General features: G+C 38.7%; 1 protein-coding gene across 1 annotated transcript in view; it reads left to right on the top strand.

Annotated features, from left to right (window-relative positions):
• Window positions 1-19,477, top strand: part of CC2D2B (coiled-coil and C2 domain containing 2B) — a 107,991-nt gene that overhangs the window by 52,430 nt on the left and 36,084 nt on the right. Inside the window, exons 18-22 of the mRNA XM_070364018.1 lie at window positions 321-459; window positions 2,394-2,597; window positions 11,248-11,340; window positions 15,040-15,131; window positions 18,192-18,362. Of these exons, the coding sequence (XP_070220119.1) occupies window positions 321-459; window positions 2,394-2,597; window positions 11,248-11,340; window positions 15,040-15,131; window positions 18,192-18,362 (699 nt within the window). The remainder of the gene's footprint in view (window positions 1-320; window positions 460-2,393; window positions 2,598-11,247; window positions 11,341-15,039; window positions 15,132-18,191; window positions 18,363-19,477) is intronic.

The raw sequence follows: 19,477 nt of genomic DNA, 5'->3' as shown, positions 1-19,477 counted from the left end.
TTTCAACTATAAAGATATAGCCTAAAGATTCTTTTTATATTGTATATTTTAGATAGCAAAGAGGAATATTTATGAGCTTTACCCTTAAAAAGCTTGTCTCTTAAGGGAGGGGTAGACATTTATCAAAAAACTATCATGCAGTTAGAATGTGAGAAGAACCAGGGAAGATAGCACATCTGAACCTTCTGTTTTATCCTTAAATACAGAGAATGGATAAGCTTAATCTTTAAATACCTGTAATGGGTCGGTTTTACCCCATATAACAGATGTATCACCTGTATATTACATACAAATTCACAACATATTTTTCCTTATGTTAGTGTGTTAAGGAATGTAGATGCAAGAGGTGTTCCTGAAATTCCATGGCTTATTAATGCACAGAAGCTTTTTGAATGGGCCAATGAGGTCAGAATTGACCCAAATAACCCAGAATGTTCTGATTTAATGGAATTTATTATGGTAAGTTGTGGCAAAATATCTGTACTGTAAATATATTTATTAAGGTCTATACTCTTATGCTCCTCCACAGTTTGCAGTGTATTTTTCTAGGCACTAGGAGTCATTAAAAGTAAAAAAGGACAGAGTTTTCAGCCAGTTTACAGTACTATGAGGCAGTTAGAAATTCAACAACTGGGAAAATGATTGGTACTCCGCTACTATTTAGCAGCCCTTGCTTGGTGCATCCAGCAGAATAATCTCCAGGTTGACATCAGTTGTACATCTACTGAGTACCAGCCGTATTATTAATTACTGAGGACTTTAAAGATGACTCAAAGACATCCTCCTTCCCTCAAAGACTCTATTCACTTCTACTCCTGCTCATAGCCAACTGAACTGCTCTTTGTGCTCCAAAAATGCTCTCTTCATACTTTTATCCATGCCATTCCCTCTGCTTAGAAGAGTACCTGTATCAGCTGTCTTACCCATCCTGCAAGTTTGGTAAATACTTCCTTGGCAACCTTGTTACCGAGTCCAAGCTCCCTCTGCTCCCCCACAGGATAAGCCAGTGAATCTGGGAGATAAGGTGTTGAGGCAGGAATATGGCTTTGTTTGGAAAGCCAGCTGACCGAGAAGATGGCAGACTAACATCTCAAAATAGCCATCTTGTCATCATCTAGATGCCAGTTTCTTTTATGGATCAGAGATGGGGGGTGGACATAAGGAAACAAAGTAAAAAGGCCATTTAATCTTGCAAGTATCTCCTGGAATGGCAAGCCTCAGGCAGGGGGATGTGTTAATTTCTTTCCTCCTGCCAGCCAGGTGGACAGGGTTATGAACAAAGGCAATTTAGCTTAAGTCGGGCAGAGGGGCAGAGTTCTTTGAGGCAGGCCATTATGTGTGATTATAATAACAATATCAACGGAAAGCAAGTCAAAGAAACAGTTTCAACATGGAGTCAAAATTGACTTCTCCCTGCAACAACTTCAGTTAGATATGGGCTTTCCTTTTCTTGCCCTCCTGTTCTTTCTTTTCTTTTTTTTTTAATAACTCTTACGGATCTATTTATAAGACAGAGTTTGGGCAAGCTCCCGGAGATGGTGAAAGACAGGGAAGCCTGGCATGCTGCAGTCCATGGGATCGAAAAGAGTCAAACACAACTGAACAATAGCAAATGGATCTATCATTCTGCCTTTACTGCAGTCATTCGCCCATGTGCTTTATCTTTCCCTGTGGAACTATAGCTAGTAAATCTTTGTCTCTCTTATGGCACCAGCACCTTGCCTCTCATGTACTGTGTACTCACGTTTGCATTTACTGAATAAAGCAGTGCGTGCTGCTGCTGCTAAGTCGCTTCAGTCATGTCCAACTCTGTGCGACCCCGAGATGGCAGCCCACCAGGCGCCCCCATCCCTGGGTTCTCCAGGCAAGAACACTGGAGTGGGTTGCCATTTCCTTCTCCAGTGCATGAAAGTGAAAAGTGAAAGTGAAGTCGCTCAGTCGTGTCCAACTCTTCTCGACCCCATGGACTGCAGCCTACCAGGCTCCTCCGTCCATGGGATTTGCCAGGCAAGAGTACTGGAGTGGGTTGCCATATTGCAATTAAGTTTCCTCAGATCATAGCTTCCCAACTGACATGCTGAATTGATTACTTGTACATAGAACTATTGAGCTTCTCTCAGCTCATAGAGCAACCAGATATAAAAAGCATCATCTTTGAACCCATTGTACAGTAACATGTTTTCATTTTCTATATAAATCATGACCGGGAAAAGGTTGAGAACCTATGCAGGCTAGATTCTGCATTTTTTTTCAGATTTTCTATTACAGATTCAGTTGTTCCATTTCCTATTTATATTGCAATTCTCATATCTCACAGTTTCAACTGTTATGAGGTCTTGAATTTTAAAAAAAATTATTTTAAGTAAAGACTTTACATTATTTGTGTTTTACAGTACATAAAACATAAAGGACAGGATATCCCAAAGTATTTTCGTCTTGAACAGTTGCAAGATGAATTTAACTTTGTTTCTGAAGAAGAAATGAAAAAGAGTAAACGTTTCCAGCTATTGCAACTTAGAAATGCTGGTCAATTAGATGTTTTCCTTCTGCAGCAAATGCCCCTTTATGATAGAGAGATTCCAGATTTAGTCTTCCAGGTACTTGGTTTCTATTTGAATATTGCTTTTTCTATGATAAGTTAATGTTTTGCTGCTTTAAATCTGTCTTAATTTTTATTTTTATTTTTTTAAAGCTGTCTTAATTTTTAAAAAACTATCTGTAGACAAAAATTTTCCCCTTTAAATTTTTTTTACTTGAAGTATATTTGATGTGCAATATTTATAAAAGTTTTACAGGTGTATAGTATAGTGATTTACAACTTTTAAAGGTTATGTTCCATTTATAGTTATTCTCCAAGAGAGAATACTGGAGTGGGTTGAAAAGGAAATGGTAACACACTGCACAGTACAGCACACCAGTATTCTTGCCTGGATAATACCATGGACAAAGGAGCCTGGGAGGCTACAGTCCATGGGGTCGCAAAGAGATGGATACAACTCAGTGACTATCACTCACTCATAGTTATTATAAAATACTGACTATATTCCCTGGGTTGTACAACATATCCTTGTAGTTTATTTTATACATAATAGTTTGTGCCTCTTAATTTTTTATCCCTCTATTACCCCCCAATAAAATTTCAACAAATCAAAAAGCAATATATTATATATAAATATATAACTGTACATCATAATCTAGTAGGGTTTATTTCTGGGTAACAGAGCTAACAGAATTAAGGAAGGAAAAGATATGCTCCTCTTAATAAATGCCCAAAAGGCACTTAATAATTTCAGTGCTCATTCATGGTGAAAGCTTTTAGCATCCTAGAATTAGAAGAGAACTTCTTTAAACTGATTAAAAATATTCAGGATTTTGGATTTTTCTGCTGATGCAAACTGCTTTGAAAAGAAGTGTTTCAGGTCAATTGTAGAATTGCCGGCATGGGAGGAGAGATAAGAAAGGACACCTACACACCCACTGGATAATTAGAGGGAGTTTCAGAGTTAATTAGCCAGGAATGCAGAAATATACGGAAGTCGGGCAGAACACAGGGCAGGACAGTGCAGCGAATTTTGTGTTGGTTTTTACTAGACTCTGGTACTTCGGTGGGGGTCTGGGAATATTAAACTTCTTGTGACTTTTCCACATAAGAGTAAGGTTTTGCAAGAGCTAAGAACAAAACAAAAAACAAACCAAACCAAAAAACCTGTACAAAATAGGCAAGGTTTACCTTACCACCCCAGAAAAATTAATATGTTCATGGTAAATGCACTTCCATTTAAGGGAATGTTTACAAATGTTGGACTCCTCTAGTTCTTGAACCCAATTCAAGGTCAATAAGGCTATATCGTCCTTCAAGAGAAGAAATAGAGCCAGTGCCTAGGTGTCCCTGAGCAAATTCTCTGTCTCCAGCTTTCCAGCATTCTGGAAAACCAGTTCCTTATAAACTATCCCTTGATTTGATTCAGTGCCTTATTATCTGTGTGGCTCTGAAACTGTTTGGTATAATGATCACTATTAGAAATCAGTTTCCTCATAGACTCCTACACAAACATTGTATTTAGTAGCCAAACATCAGTTTTCCCATTAATCTCAACAACTTGAAAATGCCTGCTATCATCTCTACCAGTAAGAGCCAATGCATTAAGCCAGAAAGAAGAAAGGAAAGAAGAAAATTAGAATTGGAATAGAAGACACAAACTATCCATGTTTGCAGAAAATTCATTTGTTTATGTGGAAAACGTAAGAGAATCTACAGCTAACTGTGCATGCTGACTGTGCTAAGTAGCTTCAATCATGTTCGACTCTTTGCACCCTTATGGACTATAGTCCTCCAGGCTCCTCTGTCCATGGGATTCTCCAGACAAGAATACTGGAGTGCGTTGCCATGCCCTCCTCCAGGAGATCTTCCCAGGCCAGGGACTGAAACCGTGTCTCATGTCTCCTGCATTGGCAGGCAGGTTCTTTACCAGTAGTGCCACCTGCACATGTAATAAATTTGCTGAAGATGATACCCACTTTTAAGAATAAATAGCTACTTTTTTTATTTTAAAAGGAAAATTGTACCTCTATAATAGAGAAATCTAGTTGTTACCACCTTGACTTAGTGATCCAGCTTAATCTTATTAAGTGTGGTAGGCAGAATAATGGCTCCCTAAAGATGTCTACTCCCTGATGCCCAGAACCTATGAAAATGTAATGTACCTTGCTTAAAATAGGGAGATTGTGGTCGATTATCCGGGTGGACCTAATTTAATTGTATGAGCCTTTACAAGCAGAGAAAACTTTCCAACTAAGAGCAAAAGAAAGATCACTTTTGCAATAGCAGGAGAAATCAGAGGAATTCCAATCATGAGAGGGACTCAGCATGTAGTTGCTGGCTCTGAGATTTAGTGGTCCACCTGTGAAGACTGGAGAGCTATCTCTAGACGCTAAGAGTGGGCCTGAACTCACAGCCAGTGAGGAAATGAGACCTCAGTTCTGTAACCGTGAGATATTAGATTCTGCCAACCATCTAGATAAGCCTAGAAACAGATTCTTCTCAGAGTCTGCTAGTGAGAACCTAGCTGGCCTAAACCTTGGTATTAGCCTTGTGAAACCTGGAATAAATAGCTAACACCACTGTAAGTAATTCCATTTGTATCATGAGACAATCTAGGCTTCTAACCTACAAAACTCAGAGATAATAAATTTGTGTTGTCTGGAGCCACTAAATCTGTGATAATTTGTTCCAGCAGCAATAGGAAACTAAAACATTGATAAAGGACAGGCAGATATTATTGCCTCCTAATGTGATACAACATGAAATACACAGCACTACATGTTTGAAATACCCTTGTCAAAAATGTATTACCCGAATCAAATTAAGACTTGGTTTTTTTTAATGAGAAACATAAGGAATAGAGAAACAAGTTAAATAGCACCACAAGGAACCAGTCAGACAAATATGAAATGTGGGACTACTGGCTAGGAAGTGCAGCTGTTTTTCTGTTACATTTTGATCCCTTTAAAAAGCCATCATTTTTAGACTTAAATAGACATTTCTCCAAAGAAGACATACAAGTGGCCAACAAGTACATGAAAAGACAGATGCTCAATATTGTTATATGTTCAGTTCAGTTCAGTCGCTCAGTCGTGTCCGACTCTTTGTGACCCCATGAATCGCAGCGCACCAGGCCTCCCTGTCCATCACCAACTCCCAGAGTTCACTCAGACCCACGTCCATCGAATCAGTGATTCCATCCAGCCATCTCATCCTCTGGTGTCCCCTTCTCCTCCTGCCCCCAATCCCTCCCAGCATCAGAGTCTTTTCCAATGAGTCAACTCTTTGCGTGAGGTGGCCAAAGTACTGGAGTTTCAGCTTTAGCATCATTCCTTCCAATGAACACCCAGGACTGATCTGCTTTAGGATGGACTGGTTGGATCTCCTTGCAGTCCAAGGGACTCTCAAGAGTCTTCTCCAACACCACAGTTCAAAAGCATCAATTCTTCGGTGCTCAGCTTTCTTCACAGTCCAACTCTCACATCCATACATGACCACTGGAAAAACCATAGCCTTGACTAGACGGACCTTTGTTGGCAAAGTAATATCTCTGCTTTTGAATATGCTATCTAGGTTGGTCAATAACTTTCCTTCCCAGGAGTAAGCGTCTTTTAATTTCATGGCTGTTATATGTTAGATATAACAAATTAGTTAGCAAATCAAAACTACTATGAAGTATCACCTCACTCCAATCAGAGTAGCCATCATTAACAAGTCTACAAATAGAAAATGCTGGAGAGGGTATGGAGAAAAGGGAACCTTCCTACACTGTTGGTGGGAATGTAAATTGGTGTAGTCGCTATGAAAAACAGTATGGAAGTTCCTTAAAAAAACTAAAAATAGTGTTACCATATGATCCAGCAGTCGCACTGCTCGGCATATATCCAAAGAAAACTCTTAATTCAAAAAGATACATGAGTCCCAATGTTCATAGCAGCAGTATTTATAACAGCAAGGCATGGAAGGAACCTAAGTATGCATCTAATGGATAAAGAAGATGTGGTAGTGTATATATACACTTGGCCGTAAAAAATAATGAAATAATTCCATTTGCAGCAACATAGGTGGATCAAGAGATTATCATACTACATGATAATCATGTAGTAAGTCAGAAGGAAAAAGACAAATGATACCATCTTCAATTTAGGAAATGCATTTCAAAGTCTTAAAAAAGAGAGCTGTGCATTTATGTGCTCATACATGTACATCCCTTGATTTGCTAGGAATTTCCAGGCTGTAATCAGTAGCGGTTTTCTAGAATTGTGTAAAGCTATCATTTGGCCATCTTATGTAAAACATGTTCTCAGTAAAATAAAATGAAAAAAATATATATGATACCACTTGTGGAATCTGAAGAAAAGATAGAAATGAACTTATTTTAAAAACAGAAATAAGACTCATGGACATAGAAAACAAATTTACCAATACCAAAGGGGAAAGGGAATGGAGGAGGAATAAATTAGGCATTTGAGATTAGCAGATACAAGCTATGCTATGCTAAGTCACTTCAGTCGTGTCCGACTCTGTGTGACCCTATAGACGGCAGCCCACCAGGCTCCCCCGTCCCTGGGATTCTCCAGGCAAGAACACTGGAGTGGGTTGCCATTTCCTTCTCCAATGCATGAAAGTGAAAAGAGAAAGTGAAGTCGCTCAGTCATGTCCGACTCTTAGCGACCCCATGGACTGCAGCCTACCAGGCTCCTCCGTCCATGGGATTTTCCAGGCAAGAGTACTGGAGTGGGGTGCCATTGCCTTCTCCGAGATACAAGCTACCATATAGAAAATCAATAAACGACAGGTTCCTACTGTATAACACAGGGAACTTTATCCATATCTTGTAATAACTTATAATGGGAAAAAATTTGAAAAAATATGAACAGTGATTGGTGGGAAAACAGCAGCAGTTGGTAAAATTTGGATATTAGAATGTTAAGTATATTGATAATTGAATTATAGATATATTGGGAAATTGTTAATTTTGTTGTCTGTGATTATGGCACTGTGAATGTGTCCATAGTATTTGGAGATTCATACTGAAGTATTTAAGAGTGAAGTGTCATCATGCTATAATTTACACTGAGATATTTTAGCCAAAAAAAGAAAAGAAGTAGGTTAAACAAATGTGGCAAAATGTTAATTACTTAACCTAGAGACTAAGTACATAGATTTTAACCGCCTTTCTCATTTTCTGTATGTTTGAAAAACTTAAGGAAAAATTAGAGACAAAAAATAAATAACATTCTATACACCAATAAAAACCCACTAAAAATGTAATTTAGCAAAGATACACCTTACAGTAGCAATAAAAACTCTTAAATACACAGGAATACATTTAACAAAACATGTACAAAACTTAATGGAGAGAATTGTAGGACATTTTGAATGATGTAAAATTAGATTCAGACTTCACAAAAGAAATAAATACCATGTGTAATGAAGATTACCCTTGAAATCCGAAACTCCATTTTTTAAATTAATTTTTAAAATACTTTACAGTATTGTGTTTCTACTGTACAGCAAAGTGAATCGGCTATACGTATACATATATCCCCTCTTTGTGGGATTTCCTCCCCATTCAGGTGACAACAGAGCATCAAGTAGAGTTCCCTGTGCTATACAGCAGAGTCTCATTAGTTATCTATTTTATACATAGCATCCATAGCATATATATGTCAATCCCAGTCTCCCAATTCCTCCCCCCACCCCACTTCCCTCCTTGGTATCCATACATTTGCTCTCTACATCTGTGTCTCTACTTCTGCTTTGAAATGCAAAACTTTAAATGGATATCTTAATCTTGGACAGGAAAGTATTTCTTAAACAAAGCACAAAAAGTATAAATTATAAAGAAGTAGAATAATTAACTTGATAATATTACAATTTAAACCCCACAAATTAGGAAAAGCTATTTGTAAGTTCAGTTCAGTTCAGTTGCTCAGTCGTGTCCGAGTCTTTTCGACCCCATGAATCACAGCATGCCAGGCCTCCCTGTCCATCACCAACTCCTGGAGTTCACTCAGACTCACGTCCATCGAGTCAGTGATGCCACCCAGCCATCTCATCCTCTGTCGTCTCCTTCTCCTCCTGCCCCCAATCCCTCCCAGCATCAGAATCTTTTCCAATGAGTCAACTCGTCACATGAGGTGGCCAAAGTACTGGAGTTTCAGCTTTAGCATCATTCCTTCCAAAGAAATCCCAGGGCTGATCTCCTTCAGAATGGACTGGTTGGATCTCCTGCAGTCCAAGGAGCCCGCCAGTTTCATAGCTGTAGCTGATGTGCAAAAGGATTTCCCCGCTGACCTTCACGTTGCCATAGTCTCCTGTCTCACTGTAAACACTCATCATGCTGTTCAGGCTGGTTGTTGACAGGCCACTCGCTAGACTGTGAGTATTTGAAGAAAACCGGGAGGACACTAAGTCATCAATGCCATCTTCCATCTCTTCTAAGGAATCCAAGTCTTTGTCCAAAGCCCCAGGGACAGATTTGCTCCTTATGCTTATAGTATCCTCTAAGTCTTCTGTAAATGACCCGCTCAAATCTAACTCAGATCGACTCCGGTCTGAGGAGAGGGAGGCCCGGGACACTGCTATGGATGGTGTGCTGGAAGGTTTTCGGCGATGAGTCTTTGTGAGGTCCTCAGAGGTGCTTTCAATGGCAGCCAAATCGGTGGAATTTTCAAAACCACGTTCTCGACTGCTGACTGAGGTCACGCTGCGGGTGCTGGGGGCCGGTGACCTCGGAGTGCCTGGGGTCATTTTTTTTTTTTTGCTATTCGGAAAGTGAATTTAATGAAAAAGATATTACACTTTGCAGCAAGTACAGAGTGGCACAAAGCTTTGGTCTGGGGGACACAATCCATACAGAAGCTTAGAAGTAGGCATATTAAGTGTTTAAGCAAGAGTCTTCTCCAACACCACAGTTCAAATAGTTAATAAAAATTAACATCCAGAGTATTTAAGTAAATCTTACAATTTAATACTTTTTAAAGAAAATACAGTGATATGAAATAATAATATAATATTTTGTTTGTTTAGTCACTCAGTCATGTCTGACTCTTTTGTAATGCCATGGACTATAGCCTGCCTAGCTCCTCTGTCCATGGGATTTCCCAGACAAGAGTACTGGAGTAGGTTGCCGTTTCTTTCTCCATGGTATCTTCCTGATCCAGGGATGGAACCTGCATCTCCTACATTGGCAGGTGAATTCTCTACCACTGAGCCACCTGGGAAACAGTATAATGGGAAATAATATAGTGTTGTTCGTTCACTCAGTCATGTTCGACTCTTTGCAACCCCATGGACTGCAGCACGCCAGGCCTCCCTGTCCTTTACTATCTCCCGGACTCTGCTCAAACTCATATCCATTGAGTCGGTGATGCCATCCAACCATCTCATCCTCTGTTGTCCCTTTCTCCTCCTACCTTCAATTGTTCCCAGCGTCAGAATCTTTTCTGATGAGTCAGCTCTTCGCATCAGGTGGCCAAAGTATTGGAGCTTTAGTTTCAGCATCAGTCCTTCCAATGAATATTCAGGATTGATTTCCTTTAGGATTGACTGGTTTGATCTCCTTGCTGTGCAAGGGACTCTCAAGAGTCTTCTCCAACACCACAATTCAAAAGCATCAGTTTTTCAATGCTCAACCTTTTTTATGGTCCAACTCTCACATCCATATATATAATATAATATATCCTTAGGTAAAAGTGGTTACTTGCCAACAGAATTAATTTCAAGGTTTCTTATGGATAATTAGAAAATAAATTACTTTCAGATAATTTGTCTACTGTAAAGATAATTCATAATTTTTGTGGTGTCTTTAATGTTCTCTATAATATAAAATAATTTTTATGTGCTTTAGGAACATATCCCATACATGCAGATGTAATAGATGTGGATTTATTTTAAATTATATAAATGAGGCATCCTGACAAATAATCATACCAACTGCTATATGTAAAATTAAAGTTATTGATTATGGTCAACATATTTTGATTACTTACTACATGCCACACACATTGTAAATATTGTTTTAGCTAAATCTCACAGCAATCCTGTGACATGTTAATAGTAATTATATTATTACAAAAGAGGAAACTGAGATCTGCAGTAGTTAATCAACTTTTCCCCAAACCACACAGTTAGTAAATGTCAGGGCCAACTTGAATCCAGGACTATGACCTCCAAAGCCCACCAACTTGAACATTATATATACTCTAATGTTAATAGTTCCCATTTCTTTTGTTTCTAATGATACCAGGTAAATAGGCACATGAAGAATAGTTCTCAGTTGTCTTTACATCTTCTTACCATTTTCTCAATTGCAGTTTTTTTTCCTCAATCATTACTTAGTTTTAAAAGATGAATGAAACTCTTCCTAGAAGAAAACAAAATATAATGGTTCTTCGCTAATTCTCAGAGGGAAGAATCTTAAAGAAACATTCTCTCCGCCCAATTCCAGAGTGTTGCCAATATCTCCTACACATAAACTGAAATGAGTAGTTAATATTTCATTGCAGCATATCATAGCTAAACTTTGTTACATTCAAGAAGTGAAACTAGGATATTACCCTGGTGGTCCAGTGGTTTAAGATTCTGCACTTCGCGGGCAGGGGGCACGGCTTCGATCCTTGGTTGGGGAACTAAGATCCTGCATGTTGCATGGCATGGCCAAAAAAAAAGTGAAACTAATTTAATTTCTCTACTTACAGGAATATGAAAGTCAGATAGAAAAGGATATGTCCATTTCAGATGTGAATTCTATTACTGCACAAAGGATTAATTCTGCCAATTTTCTGAAAAAGGTAACAACAAAATAACATTGTCAGTGTGTTTGAATTTACTTTTGTGAAAACTAGTCTGCTGGATGCATAGCATAGTACTATACTCTTCCCAGAGAGTCAGACGGGCAGACCTGGTTGCTCCTCACCTCTTTCTGATCACTAAGGGGTTTTCTGTTCCATTCAGACTTCTTTTTCAGAGTTAGTTACTGACCACCTGTAAATGTACACAGTTGACGTGTATTATTGATGCAACAGTTACTTCAGTTGACAGCAAACTCATTATTAGAGAATATTCCAACTTTTTCTGTGTACACCCATCTCTTCTTGACCCTGCAAATTCACCTTGAGAAATACAGCAGCATTTTGTTGGATTCCCTAGTTTTATTAACAACTCATAATGCCACACACCACAGCAGTTCAGTGGACAATAGATGGAGGACCTGCTAGGAGACAGAAAATAGTAGAGAAAGACATGCTTCAGATATTTACAGAACACCCTGCCAAAGCCTAAACCAGGTTTGAGGTGGAACCCCTCAATCAAATTCACTCCTGATTTCTTTGCACTGACCCCTCATCCTTCCACACTAAGCTTCCAGAGCACAGGGACTATATCTATAGATCCATGATGCCCAGCACTGTCCTCTTCACTCAGGAAATGTTGAGACACGTTTGAGCAGTTAATGAGGTTAGGAATAAAACCACAAGGCTGAGGAGATTTCTAAGATTTCTGCAAGAGTAGAATTGATAGCCCTTGCTATAGAGGACCAGAGAAGCCTTTCAAGATAACTTGAAAGCAGAGAGCCATGGAAAGATCTAAGAGATACACACCAAATACCTCGTAAAGACATGAGAGAAGTGACCTTGTGTGACTAGATGAGGCCTAGGCAGGTATGTGCAGACCTGTTCTGACCTCCCCATTTGTCTTTGGGCGAGTAATCTATGCACTGAGTCCTGCTTTATTGTTTTATAAAAACAGACAATAAAAATGCCTGCCTTGCTTTTCTTCTGAAGTAAAATGATAAAACTGCAAGTGCTGTGCTAGTTTGTACCCTGTTCGCTGAGAGCATGCTGGAAATGCAGACCTCTGTAGCTATCCTAGTCTGTTTCAGTACTTCCTGTTTATCATTGGCAGGTGTTTGCTCCCACTCACCCTTGCCCCTCCTACACCTTCTTTATTAACTCCATGTGTGTGTGCCAAGTCACTTCAGTTGTGTCCAACTCTTTTTGACCCTGTGGGGTGTAGCTCACCAGGCTCCTCTGTCCATGGGACTCTAGGGAAGAATACTCTAGTGAGTTGCCATGCCCTCCTCCAGGGGATCTTCCTGACCCAGGGATTGAACCTGCATCTCTTATGTCTCCTGCATTGGCTGGCGGGTTCTTTACCATTAGCACCACCTGGAAAGCCCTACTAGCTCCGTATTTCTTTTAAAAAGAGTTGAGAGGTGATTTAATAATGAGATTTATGTCTTAGGAAATAAAGAGGTATTCCTATAAGAAAGGGAACACATACCCTACTCATCCCTTCTCTTCTTTTTGATGGATAAGGAAGCCCAGGAGGGAGCAGAGGATCAGGAAGGTGGTAAGAGCACAAGTGTCTGAGGATTCTGGAACTTCATGCAGGATCCTGCAAAGGAGTGTCAAGAACATTTTGTGATTGTGTTTCAGTTCCTTGTGAAGACTTCTTTGTTATCCAGAGATAGTTTCACACACAAGTTGAAGGATACTGACTCTAATTATAGGTGCTGGAATTGTGGTTTGACATTGGAGGCCTCATAGGGCCATGGGTGTTTAAATCTGATTGTGAGTTATGTGGGTTAAACTCCCTACTATGTTACTGGGGTCAGTGGTACCTGAGGCCAGGGTTGGAGCAGTAAAGTCCCAGCAGTCTCGTGGATTGCTAGATAAAGTTTTGCTGAAATATTTGTGTCTAAGAGGCCTGTAGCTCTCCTCAATTTGTCCCTTCCATTAATTTACTCAATAAATACTTAATGAGCATCTGCTGTTAATCAAGCATTATACTAGAGATTGAAATTACAGCAGTAAACAAGAGAGACTAAAATCCTTGACCTCCTAGTCATTCTAGTGGGAGAAGTCAGATAATGAACAAAATATTAGTGTATTAGATTGTGATATGTGCTCTAACAAGTAAAGTTGGAAAAGAGCACAGGTGTGTGTGGGGGGGCGGGGGGGGATGTGGGGTACAATTTTAAATAAGATAATCAAGGAAAGCCCCTGAGTAGGTAACACCAACGAAAGACCTGAAAGCTGAGGGAGCTGGAGTTGAAGCTCCAAAAAGTTAGAGTTTTCATGGGCGAAGAACATCGCAGGCTGATGGAACCACATGTGAAAACTGAGAAAGGAATATGCGTAGCCTGTGGCAGGAACAGCAAGGAGCTCAGTCTGTGTGTCGCCAGTGGAGCAAAGGAGAGAGAGAGAATGAGAGAAGGGGTGGGAGAAGGGAAAGAAAGAGAAGGAAGGAGGGCTCCAGCACAATAATGGGGTCAGAGGGGAGAGGGATGTGGTTCACCTTCAAAGCAAGCAGTTTGTTGCCCATACAGGCTTCCCTGCTGGCTCAGACGGGAAAGAACCTGCCTGCAATGGAGGAGACCTGTGTTCAGTCCCTGGGTTGGGAAGATCCCCTGGAGAAGGGAATGGCAGACTACTCCAGTATTCTTGCCTGGGAAATTCCATAGACAGAGGAGCCTGGTGAGCTACAGCCCATGGGGTCACAAAGAGAGTAACACACACACACACACACACACACACACAGCAGAGTAATTCTTAGGAATTCTGTTTTTCCCATTCTACCACCTCATTTTCCTATGTAATTTAAGCAGATCACTAGTCTCTAGGTTGAGCTTCCGAGGTGGTGCTAGTGGTAAAGAACCCTTCTGCCAGTGCAGGAAGGTAAGAGATGCAGGTTCGATCCCTGCGTTGGGAAGATCACCTGGAGGAGAGCATGGCAACCCATTCCAGTATTCCTGCCTAGAAATCCCGTGGACACAGGAGCCTGGTGGGCTACAGTCCATAGGGTCGTAAAGAGTCAGACACAAGTGAAGCGACTTAGCACACATGCACGTATACATAATTATCTCCAGGATGATTTGTGGCAGGACAGAAAGCGGAAATTTGCCTCGAGACACGCTTCTTCCTGGTTTCATTTCTAAAAGTCTACACCTGACGTGAAGGATGGGATTAGAGTAGAAAGGGAGGAATGTCCCTTAGACTATATAGAATTTCAGAGTCCTTAGAGGAACCAATTTCTGTGGGTTCTACAAGCAGCATAGGCTTAGGGGAATGGCTCTGTTGAAGCACTGGATATCTAACCAAGCAGACAGAATGAGAACTTAAGGTCAGAATAGGATGAACTCCAAGGACATACAGAAATGCAATGACATTTCTTTGTGGATCAAGATTTGTGTGAATACAAGTGACTGCTGTAAAAACACATTCACGGGTAATCATCTTCTTTGGTGAAGAGTGATTCTGTCTATGTGAATACTCTGAGTTAGGTTGAAAAAGAGATGAGAGGGTCATAATGAGAGTGTTAGGAATGATTTTGATAATGGTAGAAAACCGAACCATACTTTCAGTTATCTAATTCCCCTTCCCATTCCTTACTTACAAAAAGTAAGAGTAACAAAAGAGTGACACCAGTAGCATTGTGTATACTTAATCTTAAAATATGAACTCTTTATTTCTTAAAAATATTTTTTGTAGATGAGAAGGTTGGTAATGAGAAGAATTGTCAAAGTTAGCAAATTTAACTTATCAGATATTGTGGCTGATTATGAAGAAATTGTATCTGCAAGGTATATATTAAAATTATTATTATTTAAGTCTGAAATATAAAGCTATAAGCTAGTTCCTTCAGAGTCCTCAAATAAGTTCTCTTTTTATATTAATGTCAAAATCCAGTTACAAAGCATAAAATGAAATATAGTGATTTAAATATTTTTAATAATTTAAAATTTCCATTTTGGACATATCTGTATGATTTATATTTTCAATTGTATAGTATTTTAGTTTTTAACCCTCTCCTTGTGGCAAGAAAAAAAAGAAAGCAAAACACCTTTGTCCCAAACTAGTTTTGCTCTCAGATCTCCCTGTCCTCCCTGATTCTGGACTGATTCTGGAAAAATCATTGGTGGTAGCACCATGCTCTAAGCCTATAATCTCCCCCTTTCAAAACTGAATCCTCAGCAAGGACTGACATAAGCACTCTGTGATCCACAAGCAGCTGAGGGGGAGCCTTTTGCTGAAGGAACTCAATTCTCATACTGTCCTATCTGTGAGACTTAAGGGTAGGAACAGGAATTAGGGATGCTACATATTTGGGAAACCACTCTGGGGCCACTTGCAGATTCTTAGTATTAACAGGAAGGTTTTAATTGGTTTAGGATGCTGAGATATATTTTGGGGGAGGGGTTTCTATTCTAAAATATACCTTGAAGTAATTCTTCTATGAGCAAGTGTTTTTAAATGAAAACGTATTTTAAAAACTTTTTATTGGGGTATAGTTGCTTTACAATGTTGTGCTAATTTCTGCTGTACAGCAAAGTGAATCTGTTGTACATATACGTATATCCACTCTTTTTTAGATTATTTCCCCATATAGGCCATTACAGAATGTTTAGTAGAGTTCCCTGTACTATCCATGGGTCCTTATTAGTTATCTATTTCATATTTAGTAGTCATATATAGTGGTGTGTGTGCTGATGGACCGGGAAGCCTGGCACGCTGCAGGCCATGGGGACTGCAAAGAGTCAGGCACGACTGAGTGACTGAACCGAACTGACCGTGATGTGAGTGTGTCAATGATGAAAACTTATTTTTTAACTTTTATTTTACATTGGAGTACAGGTGATTAACAATGTTGTGTTAGTTTCAGGCGTACAACAAAGTGATTCAGTTAGACACGTACATGTATCTATTGTTTTTCAAATTCTCTTCCTAATTAGGTTGTTACAGAATATTGAGCAGGGTTCCCTTTGCTGTACAGTAGGTCCTTATTGCTTATCCATTTAAAATATAACAGTGTGTACATGTCTATCCCAAACTCCCTAACTGTCCCTCAACCCTTCCCGGCTGGTAACCATAAGTTTGTTCTCTAAGTCTATGAGTCTGTTTCTGTTTTGTAAATAAGTTCATTTGAATCTTTTTTTGGATTCCACATATAAATGATATTACACAACATTTCTTTCTCTGACTTACTTTCCTCAATATGACAGTCTCTAAGTCAATCCATGTTGCTACAAATGGCCTTATTTCATTCTTTTCAATAGCTGAGTAATATTCCATTATATATATATTAAGAAACATATATATGTATGTATGTATGTGTATATATATATATATATATATATATATATGCACATCTTCTTAATCCATTCTACTGTATATGGACATTTAGGCTGCTTCCAGGTCTTGGCTATTGTAAACACACTGCAATGAGTAGTGGGGTGCATGTTCCCTTTCAGACCATGTATTTCTCTGGATACATGCCCAGGAGTGAGGTTACAGGATGATATGGTAGCTCTGTTTTTAGTTTCTTAAGGAACCTCCAGACTGTTCTCCATAGTGGCTTCACAAATTTACATTCCCACCGACAGTGTAGGAGGGTTCTCTTTTCCCACCCTCTCCAGTGTTTATAGTTTGTGGGTTTTTTGATGATAGCCATTTTGTCTGGTGTGAGGTGATATCTTCTTGCAGTTTTGATTTGCATTTCTCTAATAATTAGCAGTGTTGAACATCTTTTCATGTGATTCTTGGTCATCTATATGTCTTCTTTGGTGAAAATGTCTGTTTAAGTCTTCTGCCCCGTTTTTGATAGAGTTGTTTGTTTTGACGATGTTAAGCATCATGAGCTGTTTATAAATTTTGGAGACTAATCCCTTGGTCACATCATTTGCAAATATTTTTCCCAATCTGTGAACTGTCTTTTCATTTAGTTTATTGTTTCCTCTGCTGTGTAAAAACTTTTGAGTTTAATTAGGTCTCATTTGTTTATTTTTGTTTTTCCATTTCCGTTACTCTGAGAGGGGGATTGAAAAAGATGACAGTGTTCTGCCTATGTTTTCCTCTAAGAGTTTTATAGTGTACAGTCATACATTTAGGTCTTTAATCCATTGTGAATTTATTTTTGTGTATGATGTCAAAGAATGTTCTAATATCATTTTTTGCTTGTAGCTGTTCAGTTTTCCCAGCACCCTTTACTGAAGAGACTGTCTTTCCTTCATTGTATATAGTCTTGCCTCCTTAGATTAATTGACCATAAGTACATGCATTTATTTCTGGGCTTTCTGTCCTGTTTCATTGATCTGCATTTCTATTTTTGTGCCAATACTATGCTTTTTTTGTGTGTGCCATGCTGTTTTGATGACTGTAACTTTGTAGGGTAGTCTGAAGATTTTATTTTCAGTCTTTAGAGGAAAACAAGTGTGACCATAAAGTTATAATTCCATATAACTTTGTGTTTCCATGTAGGTTCCATAAAGGTTTGTGTTGCCAGGAGTTGCAGCACTTATAACTAACTCCTACTCAGAACTATGTAGAAAATGATCAAGAGAATTATTCCTAAAAAATGAATAATCTTTTGAAATAACATCATGTTTCATGGGATTACCTCTCCATGCCCTATCTCTTCTTGGACCATATACCCAAAGAACATGGAGCAATCAGATGCTCTCTTAAAACTCAGAATCCCTTCCACACTCCAAAAAAGATTATTTTCTTGGATCTAAGACAACTCTGTCTCCCCTACACAGTAAAGAGAACATGGTTCAGGATAATGACTTTATTTATAATAAATTAAAAAATCGTTATCTTTGAAATCTTATTATTTTATATCAATCTGATTGACCACTTTTTAGCCAGTTGACATATGCAGTTTGTAAGCTTCTTGAACAACGAAGAAAGTTAAAGCCTCAGAGGAAAGAAAGGAAAAAAGTGGCAGTACAGACTATCTGTGATAGAGATATTAAGATTCTTATCAGAATACTGAGAGCTTATAATATTCCTACAAGGAAAACAACAGTTAATAGGTAAGGCAATTGCACCAATTATTGGAGTTACAAAAAATGTCTTAAATGTAAATTTCTAAACTGTCTTTTTAATAAAACTTTGTACTTTATTGATGCTCTACATACAAAAGCTGAATGAGAGTTGAAATCTTCATTTGAATAGTCAAACTTAACTGTCATTTCTATGTAGTAAAAGTTTGCAGAAGTTTGAGATGCCTGAAGTATCTTTAACATGTATATTTTTGGGTGCTTTATTAAATAAATGCCTTCTGTCCATATTCCCTATTTTGAAAACTTAAGCAGCTATTGCCAATTATACTGTCCACTCACAGTGTTGGAAGTAGAATAGTAGAATACAGGAGAGAATAGGCTCCATTTTGGACTTGTCATTTTATGTGACTTCTATAAAAATCAGATCTTACCATCTCTTTTGCTGGCACTCAGAATGATGTGTTTTATTGGTGTTTCTTGGGCAGAGGATATGTGGGGTCAGAATGGTCAAATGAAGTCATCCTGAATATTTAGTATATCCTCAATATCAAGTGTCATATATTTAATCTCATATATAATCTATATATTGTGACTGTTTCATACCCAGGTACCTAAGGGATACTGAGTGTCCCTCTCTATCTACATTTAACACAGGTGTGCTCTACTTTCGTATTTTATGTTTATCCCGTGAATTTTACCTATGAGAAACATTTTGCTTACTAGCTACTAATCTACAGTTAAAACCTCTTAAAGGTTTTGCCTGTGTTTTGTAAATATGATTTTATTTATGATACACTTGATATTCTCAAAACAAATGCACATTTCAAGGCTGTTTTGTGAAATAAGGACATTTTAAAATTACTACCATTTTCTACAATAATCGGGCTTATTGGGCTTCCCTTGTGGCTCAGCTAGTAAAGAATCCACCTACAATGGGGGAGACCTGGGTTCAATTCCTGGGTTGAGAAGATTCCTTGGAGAAGGGAAAGGCTACCCACTCCAGTATTCTGGCCTGGAGAATTCCATGACTGTATAGTCCATGGGGTTACAAAGAGTCAGAGATGACTGAGTGACTTTCACTTTCTGCAATAATTAATCTGTAAAAGAAAGAATACTATAACACCAAAAATAGAAATAATATAACT

This window comes from Bos mutus, chromosome 26 (assembly GCF_027580195.1).
Source record: "Bos mutus isolate GX-2022 chromosome 26, NWIPB_WYAK_1.1, whole genome shotgun sequence".
NCBI classification, from domain to species: domain Eukaryota; kingdom Metazoa; phylum Chordata; class Mammalia; order Artiodactyla; family Bovidae; genus Bos; species Bos mutus.
The sequence above is the reverse complement of the archived record's forward strand: the minus strand, read 5'-3'. Positions and strand labels throughout refer to the sequence as shown.